The sequence below is a fragment of the Carassius auratus genome, unplaced genomic scaffold, assembly GCF_003368295.1.
Source record: "Carassius auratus strain Wakin unplaced genomic scaffold, ASM336829v1 scaf_tig00015035, whole genome shotgun sequence".
NCBI lineage: Eukaryota > Metazoa > Chordata > Actinopteri > Cypriniformes > Cyprinidae > Carassius > Carassius auratus.
Genome location: NW_020524536.1, coordinates 35,646 through 48,275, shown reverse-complemented (window position 1 = coordinate 48,275; position 12,630 = coordinate 35,646). Strand labels below are relative to the sequence as shown.

Genomic DNA, 12,630 nt, shown 5'->3' with positions numbered 1-12,630 from the left:
TTTTCTTTCGATCATTTGTATTTACAAAAACAACAGTTTTGTGTGAAGAGTAGCATCACTAGCTTTTTCATTTCGAATCCTATATTAAGATATAAAACATTATTTTGATAGCCTAGCACCTCATTACGCTGTCACTGAACAGATCTAAAGTTAAAGGAATAGTTCACCCAAAAATGAAAATTCTGTCATCATTTCGCTATGGAAGTCAATGACAACCACCAACTGTTTGATTACCAGCAATTTTAAAAATATCTTCTTTTAGGTTCGGCCTAAGAAAGCAACTCAAACAGGTTCGGAACAACATCACGGTGAGTAAATGATCAATTTTCCTTTTTGGGTGAACTATCCCTTTAACTATCTATATTTCTCCTTCTGCTGGATAGGCATTGTAACTACACTTGTGTTGGAGAAATGCAGTAGGCCTCTACATGAGCAGTTGCTTAATATAAAATAAATAACTTTTTATACCAAATAAATAGTGGTTTAAATTATTTAAAATTAAAGTAGGTTTGTGAGAACATGATAATGTTCACCAGTTCTTTTCAGTGACACTGATAATTGTCAAATTACTTGTGTAAGTTTTTGTAATTTTAAACTAAAATTAAATTTTTATTTTTTAATTGAATTATTTTTTGTTTTATTTGCCTTAATTTGAAAGAAATTTGTGTTATACTATAAGTGATGGATATTTTGCTAGTCGGTAAATGTTATATAAAATATATATTTATATATAATATACATCGAAAAAATGCCTAAATATTACATGCTCGATAGGCTTTCAATTTTATGTGAAACACTACAATACTGTTACTTTGTAATACACGATGTTGTTAAGTACAAGTTATTTGTAAAATAAAATACAAATTAGTTTTAATGATACCTTTTTATATTTTGCAAATGGAACTTCTGTCATAATAAACATTGCATAATAATATTTAAAAGTTATGAAGCTTTTGTAGTCGAACATTTCTACGTCACGCTGCCGGAAGTCCCGGCGGAGCTGAACGGAAGTAGGTACGTGGCTGCTTCAGCTGACATTCTGCACGATGGCGACAGAGGTTCAGAGCGGCGACCTCAACAGTGCAAATTCAAGCCGGCTCGAAGTATCTATCGACGGTTTGACTTTGAGCCCGGATTCCGAGGGAGAACAGGAGCAGGCCGAGGCGTCTGCTGGCCAGAGCGCTGGAGACCCTGAGCTGAGCGGCGATGGGGAGGAGGAGGAGGGCGACCCTGCTAGCAGCACTACGATCGAGAGGAAATGGGGCTTTCCTTTAGCCGAGCTCTACGGGCTGGCGCTCAGATTCTTTAAAGGTATTTTATGTCAATATACACACGTACAGACATTCACTGAACACAAACATGCATTAGCATTGTTACCTCCGATAAAGATTGATCTCGCAGTGTTGTTTCGATTTAGTGAGGTCGCTGTTTCTTAATAGAGTCCTGTCTTTTTCACTCATCGGTGTTTGGTGAAAAGTTTTGCTTCTACAGGTCTTGTAGTTCACTTCAGTTGCAGAGTTCAGGGTTAAACCCCTCTAGGAACTGACCCAGTCGGTGACCGCACCACTGTGTGTGTGTCATGTGCCTGACTGATGACTTCAAGTCAAAGTGTCTCTATATGAAAGACTGCATAAATATTCAAAATAGACTAGTGAACCACTAGTGCTGTACTCCGTATGTCTCTTTGACAGCAAAACCATCACTGTAGATTTTATTCAATAAAATATTTAGTTCTTTCGACAAGTCTACACCCTCTTAAACAATATGGTTGTGTGCATCAGCTCTATAGTCTTAAGTGATGCAGCTATGCACAACTAATGCACCAATCAAGATGTTTCAGAGACCAGCTGAGTGTTAACATGTCCCTTGTGTCTAGTTCATAACATTTTAACTACTATGTGCACAAAAAACACAACATAACACACTAGCAAATTTCCATTATATGGCATTGTAAACTTGGACTTGGCTTTGTGAGTTGCTGTAAAACTAAAAATAATTATAAAGCAAAAATAATGCATCTCATTTGACCATTAACCCACTTGATGCAGAGTTCATGTCATGTAAATATTTAGCCTCAGAGTGGTTTGGCTGACAAAAAAGTTTAGAAATCCCTTTTCTATTGTAATGAGAGCCTGTTGCAATTTTGAGTCCGCAATTTTTTTGTCCCTCAGAGAAAGATGGAAAAGCCTTCCACCCGACCTATGAGGATAAACTCCGTCTGGTAGCCCTCCATAAACAAGTGTTGCTGGGCCCTTACAACCCAGATGCTTCCCCTGAGGTGGGATTCTTCGATGTGCTGGGAAATGACCGCAGGTAAACATAGATTGATCTTTGACTTGGACGTACTTCCCTGCTGTTAGTCACATAACTTTTAATCTTTCAGTGCTAGTAAAGTGTTGTCCTTGAGCTTATATATATATCATAATGTGTGTGTTTAAATGCTATTCATACTTTTCCTATAGATGCCGTAGAGCTGTTGTAGTGTACAAGCTTTTGTATAATGTGAACTGTGACATTTAGGGGTTTTGTTGTGGATCTGCAATAACAATTGTAACTTCTTCAGAAAGGAATGGGCATCTTTGGGCAACATGGAGAAGGATGAGGCCATGCTGGAGTTTGTAAAGCTGTTGAACAAATGTTGTAGTTTATTTGCACCTTTCGTCGCGTCACACAAGATTGAAAAGGAGGAGCAAGAGCGAAAGAGGTCAGACTTGCAGATAAAGATGATTGATTTTTCCTTCATCAATGTTATCTTCTCACTTTGTTAGTGTCACACACTTTTAAATTAGACTTCTTTACTGTTTTACCCATTAACCTAAAGGATCTCTTTAGATACAGTCTTGTAAAGAAGTCCATCATGCCAACGTAAACTAAATTTGGGCTCCAAAAAAGAATTGGTCTTCATAAATAAAAACCCGAACACTCTCTCCGTAAACTCACAGATGTCTCTTGTGTTGTGTATGGTGTCTTGTTTTCCTGAGAAGGAGGGAGGAAGAGGAATGGCGGCGTAGAGAGGAAGAGGAGCGTGAGCGACTGCGGCAGGAGGAGGAGAGACGCAGACGTGAGGAAGAGGAAAGGTTGAGGAGAGAAGAGGAGGAGAGAAGACTAATTGAGGAGGAACGACTCCGTGTAGAGCAACAGAAGTGAGTGACACTTGTTGAAATGTGTCAGATCTTAAAGCAAAACAGAATCGTTTGAAAATGTCTGTTGAAAGACTCAAGGCTGGAATATGCCACTTGACTTTTGTCCAGATATATATATATTTTCAGCATCAGACTGGTTCTGACCAGTCAGTGAATATTGTTTATCATATACAATGTTGTTCAGTCCAAGTCATTTATAAAAAAAATAAAACACTTTTTCATATTTTGTATCTGGAACTTCTGTAATAATAAACATTGCACAATAATATTTTAAGGGTTATCCTCATAGGTTGGGGTAATATTTTAGTTTTTTTTCTGAATGACCTGGTAGTGTGTGGTTCTCAGTTTTGTTTAGTGTATGATACCTAGTTTTTCTTTGTAACCATATACAAAGTCAACAAGGATATGTTGCCTGGTTTTTTAATATTTGTTCAGATTTTTAAATTATGTAGTGTATTCAAGTCTTTTGTAGTAGAGCCCAGGGTTGGGCCGATACCAACTTTTTGGCTTCTGTAAAATGCCAGTCTCTTTGATACTAAATCGATATCTTAGGCAACAAATAAATGGCCTTGAATGACAGATGAAATTAAACTAGGACTGTAAACACTTTCAGTAATTTGAAAACTCGTGACACGTGAAAATGCAGCAAAAGTCTTTAGCCACATGTAGAATAATTTTTCATCCACCTGAAATAGTGGGTGGTTATTTCAGCTGTCATACACATTATTTAAACAGGTCATATTACATTGCATAAAGAACATTATTTTGTGTATTTAGTATTAAAGGTTCAAAAAACATTATTTTCCACATTATGTACTTTATTTGTTACTCCTCTATGTCCCGCCTGAAAGGCTTCAATTTTTACAAAGCTCATCATTCTGAAAAGCAAGGTGTGCGCTGATTGGCTAGCTATACAGTGTGTTGTGACTGGCCGAATTCATCAAGCATGTGACAGAAATGTTATGTCCCTTACCATACTGTGAGGCCCTGTCTCGGCACGACAAGACAAAAAACTGTTCTGGAACAGTGTTTTAAATACAACTTAACCACTGATTTCTAGTTGTCCTTCTCTTTTGGAAGGCCAAACAACGTAGTTTCGCTTTCACAACGAAACACACAGCATCTTAACTACATGGTGGCGGCTTTAACGGAGGTAATAAAAGTTATGCCTTCTTTCTTTGCGTGAACATTTGGGCGGTGTTATGCAAATCTTCCCACGTCGTGACATAGATGTTGAAGCGTGTTAGAATGAGTCGTTTTAGGAGGGTGTGGTTGACCCTTAGCTTTTATTTAAAAAATATCTCTTTGGATTTGAGATTAGTCTTTGCAACTTTACAGATCTTCTTTATGCACCAAGAGCTTGTAACACTCAAAAGAGAAAGGAAAACTTGAAATCATCAACATATGACCCCTTTAAAATTGGTGTCTCATTAAAAAGGGTGAAAAAGCTTGTTGTTTGTACTAGTTTAGTACTGGTACACTGTGCAACCCTAGTAATGCTTGATTGTGCACATAATGAATTTTTTCTCACTTTCTCTGGCGTTAAACAAAACCTTTCATTGTTAGGCTGCAGATCATGGCTGCACTGAATGCGCAGACAACGGTGCAGTTCCAGCAGTATGCAGCGCAGCAGTACCCTGACAGTCCTGAGCAGCAGCTCATCCTCATTCGACAGCTGCAGGAGCAGCACTATCAGCAGTACATGCAGCAGCTGTATCAGGTGCAGCTCGCTCAACAGCAGGTGAGAGAGAGAGCCCATGATTCATTCTTCCAGTCCCACCCATGTTTGCAATGCTTCTGTGATGCATGAACTATTACAGTACTGTTCAAAAATTGAGCCGTTAGAGAAATACATACTAGGCAAGGATGAATTAAAGTAACCGTAAAACCGTTTTTATATATATATATTTGTTGTGTATATATATAACAGCAAATTATCAAATATTTTAACGATTTCTGAAGGTTCATGTGACATTGAAGACTGGAGTAATGGCTGCTGAAAATTCAGCTTTGACATCACCGGAATAAATTGCATGTTAAAATATATTACAATGTTGAACTTAAAATTATAAAATGATATCACTGTTTTTACTGTATTTTTGATTTTACAAAATGCAGCTTTGGTAAACATTAGAGATTTTTTTTCTAAAACATTTCTTTCTGACCCGTCTTTTGAACGGTAGTGTATATATCTCTCCGTGTCTCTCCGTGATCTTAGTTGATAAGCCTGTTCATATTGCTATTCACCATTATGCAATTGTCACATTTTATTATTCAGATTCAGAAAAGACTTGTATGCATCCCACCAGTTAATAATGATTGGTATAAAGAACAAAACTGCAGTGGTAGGATCTGGTTTGTATGTAGATTATTGAATGTGTTTTACACACCTGTCATTGAAAGCAAAACTGGTTTTATTGTCATGTTATGGACTTTGACTCACCGATTCAATTCATTTTTTATTTCTGTGTACATTTCCCTGGGTGCTGCTGTGGTCCAACTTGTTAAGTTTCCATCTAAGCTTGACTAATGGGAGTTTAATTGATCATTTAAAATAATGGACGCTGGTTTCTCCAACCTCTATGTCATTTTGTATAGATCTGGACTGTTTATTTAATTTTTTTTGTTACAGTTGTCAATGTTTTCACTGTTCTCGCCAGGCTGCCCTGCAGAAACAGCAGGAGGATGCTATTGTGCTGTCTACATTAGAGGCCAGTGAGGTGTTCGTGCCTTCTGCTGGAGAGGAGGCTCCCACGCTGAACGGCCAGGCAGAGTCCACTACTGACAGCTTAGAACAAGAGCCAGACCTGGAGCCTGCAGACGAGGTCACTGAGAATGGACCCACTGGTGAGTTTATGCATTTCTACCGCTTCAATTAACTGCTGTTAATGTCAACTTCAAATCAAACAAACAAAAGTTGTCTCTCAGTTTCCCATTTAGAAAAAAAGCCTACTGTACCTGATATATATCCATATTAATCTATCAAATGAAGTAAAATGGAGATCTGAATATAGAGGTTGGGAATTGAAATCAAATCAAGGGAAACCGAGTTGAATTTCAAGACACATTCTCTAATATACCATATTCCTGGTTCTCAGACTCTCCCCCTGTAATAGCAGCCCCCTCCATGTGGACGCGGCCACAGATAAAAGACTTTAAAGAGAAGATCCGTCAGGATGTGGACTCTGTGATCACAGTGGGCCGGGGGGAAGTGGTGACCGTCCGGGTTCCCACCCACGAGGAGGGCTCCTATCTCTTCTGGGAGTTTGCCAGTGACTATTATGACATTGGCTTTGGAGTCTTCTTTGAATGGAGTGACTCGACTAACGCATCGGTCAGCGTGCATGTCAGCGAGTCTAGTGACGAAGACGAGGATGAAGAAGGTGAGGAACTAATGTCTTGATTCTTTGCTATCATGTTATCGGCTAATACTGGATTATTTTTTTCATTTTAATTACTTTTCGTAAGTCTCAAATCTAATTTTCATACTGTACATTATAATGTTTAACTCTTTTTGTTTTAGTTTTTATTTAAACAATTTGTATAGAATTTTAAAATCGGTCATAAAATGAAAATAGTGATTTATTATTGTTATTATTTATTATTGTTTTGATGTCAGTGCAAATAAATAAACAAAATGTTCAGTTTTCAAGCGATTATTCGCGATTAATCACTTCCAAAACAAAAGTTTTCATTTACATAAAATGTTTGTGCACTTTGTAATATTTATGTATATATAAATACTAACACGTGAATGTTTATATTTGAGAAAAATATGCTAAGTTTGTATATTCAATATTTTTATATATAATATAAATATGAATATAGTATTGGCATGCAAATATTTTTAAAGTATATACTGTATGCGTGTTTATTTATATATTCATAATAAATATACACAGTATAAACATTATGAAAACTAGAGCTTTTATTTTGTAGGTGATTCATTGTTTGACAGCACTACAAGGGTTTAACTCTTGCAAGTGAAATTAAGACATGAGTATTGTAGTTTTACTGGTGTAGAGTAAAATAATTAATATACTAAAATTTGAAAAAAAAAAAATATTTATATTTGGTTTATATATATATAATATATATTTGTATTATTACAATGATATCATCCAAGTTAGCTATTTGACCTGAAGATTTGAAGACTATAATTTAGGAATTTAATTTATAGTGGAAATTGACATTTTTATATATATTTTGACAAAACTGTTTAGAATTGAACAATGAAAATAATTACCGGCCCATTGGTAACAGTCAGAATTTTAATATCAATGAATTTTTAAATTGTGTAAATCATAAGGCTACTTTTGATATAAAAAGAAATCGATTTCAGGTTTATATAGATTGTTTGAATTGGGTTTCTGTTGTCACTTTTCTGTAAATCTGATTTGTAGATTTAAGTCCTGTTGTCTTTCTCTCAGGTGAAGGCCCGTCTGAGGAGGAGAAAGCCAAGAAAGAGGTTGGGAAACCGCAGGTGGATGAGATCGTGCCGGTGTACCGGCGGGACTGTCATGAGGAGGTGTACGCTGGGAGTCACCAGTATCCCGGCCGTGGCATATACTTGCTCAAGTTTGACAACTCCTACTCGCTCTGGAGGTCTAAAACCGTCTACTACAGAGTATATTACACCAGATAAACCTGGAGTCAAGACTGTGGGACAGGAATGTGTGCGTGTATGTACAGAGACAGATGGAAAGAGAGTGAGATTAAAAATAAGGAAATTTATGGGATGCCCACTACTGGGGAAGGGACAAAGAAATTTAACATGAGCGTGTGTGTGTGTGTGTGTTTCAGTGTGTATGAAAACTGCTGTTTGAGTCCAGGAGGGATGGGCCATGTGCGTGGCACCTCTGTTTTGCACTCTAAAAGATGTACTCATGATATTGTGCTTGATATTCTAACTTCAGCCTCCATCTTTTAATGTCATCCAAAAAGGTGCAGGGTATATTAGTGTGTCCTAATTAATACATCCTACAAATGACATGTTTAGATCATAAACGACGGAGCAAACACTAACACGCCTTTCAGAACACTGGAGTACTTCCTTATTTGGGTCAACGCGGAGTAATTCAGCCAATGGAGTGCATCTGTACTCATGTTTTCCTCCTATCAGCACACAGAACTGAAGGGCATCGTGAGATAAAACGACTGGAAAGGACTTTTCTAACAATGCAAAGGTGGATCTGGAGGCCTTTATGAGAAGAGATTTTGCAGCATTTTCTAAACCTGGATGGATTGTGTCTAAAACATTTAATATTTATTAATCTCTGTGTTAGAGTAGGGTCATATTTGTGTCTGTAAGTCATATAACATGCATCCCATCGCTCAATAATTTGCTTCTCTGCTTCCACAGAGCCCCAGATGTATTGTCTTTGTGAATTTTCGGTTTGTTTTGCATACGTCGTCAATGCGAGATTTAGCAGTATTGACTTTTAATGTGGCACAGCTAGGAGTTTGAAATATTCTTGCCTTTCAGTTTGGTCATTTGTTGCTTTATGCATGTAGTTACATACAGCCATGTAAGAACTTCAAACTTAATGTACTTTGATTGGAATTTCTACTCGTCACTCTTATACTTGGTTCTCTATGACAGAAATAACAAGCATCTCTCATTGTCATTATATTAATAACGAAGTGTTTGTATAGATGATTTAGACTTAACTATCAAAAGCTGCATTTGAGTTGCTGATTAACGTTTCTGTTATTTATTGGATCGTTCAGTGCATTGAAGATTATTACAGTGAAGTTGCTGAGAATCTGCAGACTTTTCTTCAAAAATATCTGCTCGAGGCACTCTGGATTCGTCACTGGCTGTATCGTTGAGTGAAATGTGTTGCGTTCATGATTGTATGTCAAAGACGCCTGTGTAATGCAGGTCACTGCTATCCAGCTGTGATCAAGCATCGTCCATATATACAGGAGATGCGGATGCTGTTACACTTTGTTCACTTGATGAATAAAGCAGTGTGTTTTGGAGTGTTAAGAGCTGTGATGATTCAGTGTTCATTGAGACCGTCGTGCTAAAGCTGTCCAAAGACCACATTAATGTCACGTGTACAGTAAATTGATTACAAAAGTTCTCGTGGTTCTCTTTTCCATGTATTTTTCTTTCCTTTTCAATTTTTGTAATGCTGACTTCTGGCCTTTTGTATAGTGGAAGTGTAACATTTGGCATGGTACTAAAAGTACAGCTTTTGGGGAAAAGACAACACGGGCAATAGGGTATCTGCTCTGAAAATTGTCTTCATATTTAAAAGTGGAAACCCCAGTGATTTTCTGACCATAAAGGCATGAAGAAGTGTTTTTGTATTGGTTTTGCTAGTGTGATCTGTATGCATTTGAGGATGAGTGTCCTGAAGCGTATATCTGATTAAACTTGCGTTCCTCTGTATTTACCTCCTGATTATTTTCTGATACCCTTCTAGTCATGTGCATGTTCACATACTCATACAATGTGTTTGTTTTATATAGATAAAATTGGTTTCATTCATTAAATTTTTTTTTATATCCATCGGGCAATTTTTTGGGGGGCCCGAAAATTCAATAGATGGTGCCGTATGTTTATAACTATTTGAAACACTATTTAGATTTTTTTAATGCTGTTGGCCCATATTGACAAATAGGCCTACTACAAAGAGAACCAAATTTTGTGGAATAAAAATATACAAGCAGCAATACATTTAACCCAAATAAAAGTCAGATTCATCAAAAATCATTGATGTATAAGAATTTTCCCCCAGTACTCATCAGTTAGCACATTTAATTTAGTTCATTAATGAATCTTCACACAAATGCTGTTATAGTGATAGCTTGGGGCATTTTGTGACTCATCAGCCATGGTTTCCCAATGCAAAAGGAAGTTTAAGCAGGTTCAATGTTAACAGGAAAATGAGCACTATCACTCCCATCCAGAAATGCAGCCTTAGCTGGTTCCATTGCCACAACAAACAATAGTCCACTTCCTTCACACACACACACACAAAATCATCTGATTCTTCCTGGCAGTCTGGGTTTGTTTTTAAGAGCATACTACACTTGCAGCCACAAGATGGAGCTATAGTGTAGATATTATGAACCACGGGCATTTCTAAACGGCATCTTTTGTTTCTTTCACAAGCAAAACAGACTGGTTATACATTGACAGTTTATTTTATTTTTATTGCGACGGTATCTACACCAGTAGATTAAAATAATGAACCGTGAATAGTTTTCTAATTACAAACGAAATTACTTATGTAAATAAACTACTTCATACTTAACTTACTGTACTGTTGAACTTTAGTTCTGAAGTACTGTAAATGTTAAATGATAAGAATTGTCCGTAGGCTATATATTAAATTACATTTAAATTTAAATTAAATGTATGCATTTAGCAGACGCTTTTATCCAAAGCGATTTACAGTGCATTCAGGATATCAGTTTTTACCTATCATTATATATATTATATATATATCTTGATATTTACCGTTTATTTTAGTAATGTTTTATTAAAACGTATTTAAACTTATTTTAAGCCATACCGAACATACTGATTATTGTCTTTAAAAATACAGAAAATATTTTCTTTTACATGCTTTTTTTTTATGCTTAAAATATTTTTATATGTAATATTTCCTTATGTAATATTTAGAATAAAAAAAATACTTTTTATTTTACTTTGTAATACTGCCAAAAACAATTCTGACATTGACTGAAATAACTATGGTATTTAAAATATAAATATTTATAAAATAAAAATAACTCAGTATAATTAAGATGCCCGGTACACCGAGATCCACAGTATCCATCCCGGGTTTTCCACGCAGCAGACGCTAAAGGCAGGTAACCTCTCCCTCACTGCGCTGTGGTTTCCCCAATCCAGTTCCAGTTCCTACAGGTGGTTGGGAAGCCGCTCCGTGTTTTCCATATACTTTCTCCTCACATTTTCGGTTCGACTCGCTCCTTTCAAACCGTTTCAAACTCATGTTCCCCGATGCTCCCGAACACCAGCGGCAACGTCCCATTACTACTTCTGCATCTTTCAAAAAATTATGGCGGGACCTTTTGTAAGCAGACCTTCTTCCCACGGCAACTTCTGGGATACATCGTTTGGATTTTAAATTCCCTCAACCCGATGCTCATCTCAAATTTAAACACGATTTAAAATGCCGTTCCCCGAGAGAACCGTTGAGCCTGAGCTGGTGAGCAGGATGAGAGGGAGCGCTGGCTCCGAGAAGAGATTCACGACGCCGGACGGTCGCAGAGTGCGCAAACCTGTTTTGTTCTCTTCTTTGGAAGAAGTGTGTTGTCATACACTCACTAATATCCTGCTTCAGCTGTCCGATCTATCGCGGCATGCCAGTGACATATTCCTGGGAATTGAGACTCAGGCTGTGTTGGTCACGCAAAGGACATCAACTATTCAGCTGCGTTTGGAGAGATTACAGCACACCGTGTGCCAGTTTGATCCCAAAAGCATTAAAATACGTAAGTTTAAAGACTCAATCTCGTATTTGTTGCCTACTTTAGTGTTATACTTTTAAGTTAATAACAAACATAGCAATTCATCAGTTAAAAATGAACATAGAACTTGATTCTTATCATAATACAGTATGTCGAAATTTCAGGATTTGTTAAGCACTAACACAAAGTATGTTTGTTCATGACTTATTGATGAAAGTTAAAAGCTGTTACGCTATTATTGATTCTGAAGAACACATATATCTAATAGCAGCCACTGAATGATAATTGCACGTTAAGTTTAAAGGCTGCACTCAGAATGAACTATGGATTGGGTCCGCAGGACAAAAGGCGGGTGTAATGTTATGGGACAAGCACATGGCGTTATGTTGGTGTAATGATTTGAGGTGAGGAGAATGATAGCAGTTTCCCTTAAGGGGTGAGATTCTGTCAGACGTGATAGATCTGCTGTAACGTACCATCTGCGCCCACCGACACCCCTACAGCAGAACCCCCCTCCAGGACACCTTCATTAGGGTTTTATGGTTTATATATATATATCTTAAAGATTTTTTTCTTCTTCAAGAAATATGCTTTTATTCACCAAGAATGCATTAAATTGATCAAAAGTGATAGTTAAGACATTAATAACAATGTTACAAAAGATTTAAATGTCGAATACATTTTGTTCTTCTGAGCTTTCTATTCATCAAAGTATCCAGAATTATTATTTATTTTATTTTCTCAAAATTATAAGCAGAACAACTGTTTTTAACATTGATAATAATAAGAAATGCCTTGAGCACCAAGTCCGCATATAATAATGATTTCTGAAGGATCATGTAGGCTAATACTGAAGACAAGAGTATCGATGCTGAAAATTACATTTCACAATATTGCTGTTTTCAGCAAATAAATGCAGCCGGAACATTTTCTTCAGAAACATAAATCTTTATTAATTAATTAATATAAATATATTAATGGAGGACTGCAGTATACGTGAGCAAACTGGCCATTTTACTCAACTTTTTTTTTCTTT

General features: G+C 36.7%; 1 protein-coding gene across 2 annotated transcripts; it reads left to right on the top strand.

Moving 5' to 3' along the window:
- Positions 1-986: 986 nt before the first annotated feature.
- LOC113074538 (Golgi resident protein GCP60-like) lies at positions 987-9,543 on the top strand. 2 transcript variants are annotated; one of them, XM_026247391.1, is made up of 8 exons: positions 987-1,311; positions 2,172-2,313; positions 2,564-2,704; positions 2,985-3,143; positions 4,710-4,884; positions 5,804-5,990; positions 6,263-6,526; positions 7,574-9,543. In XM_026247391.1, exons 1-8 carry the CDS (start codon positions 1,047-1,049, stop codon positions 7,786-7,788), a joined length of 1,548 nt encoding a protein of 515 aa, XP_026103176.1. In that variant the 5' UTR covers positions 987-1,046; the 3' UTR covers positions 7,789-9,543. The 2 variants fall into 2 exon arrangements, with proteins under 2 accessions (XP_026103176.1, XP_026103175.1); XM_026247390.1 differs by having other exon boundaries at positions 6,242-6,526.
- The last annotated feature ends 3,087 nt before the right edge of the window (positions 9,544-12,630 follow it).

What these genes read in the sequence shown, in the direction of transcription:
- LOC113074538 (XM_026247390.1), top strand. Translation starts at nt 1,047, where the DNA reads ATGGCGACAGAGGTTCAGAGCGGCGACCTCAACAGTGCAAATTCAAGC. An exon ending in TGCAGCTCGCTCAACAGCAG is followed by an intron (nt 4,885 to 5,803) that starts GTGAGAGAGAGA and finishes TGTTCTCGCCAG; the next exon opens with GCTGCCCTGCAGAAACAGCA. An exon ending in CACTGAGAATGGACCCACTG is followed by an intron (nt 5,991 to 6,241) that starts GTGAGTTTATGC and finishes CCTGGTTCTCAG; the next exon opens with ACTCTCCCCCTGTAATAGCA.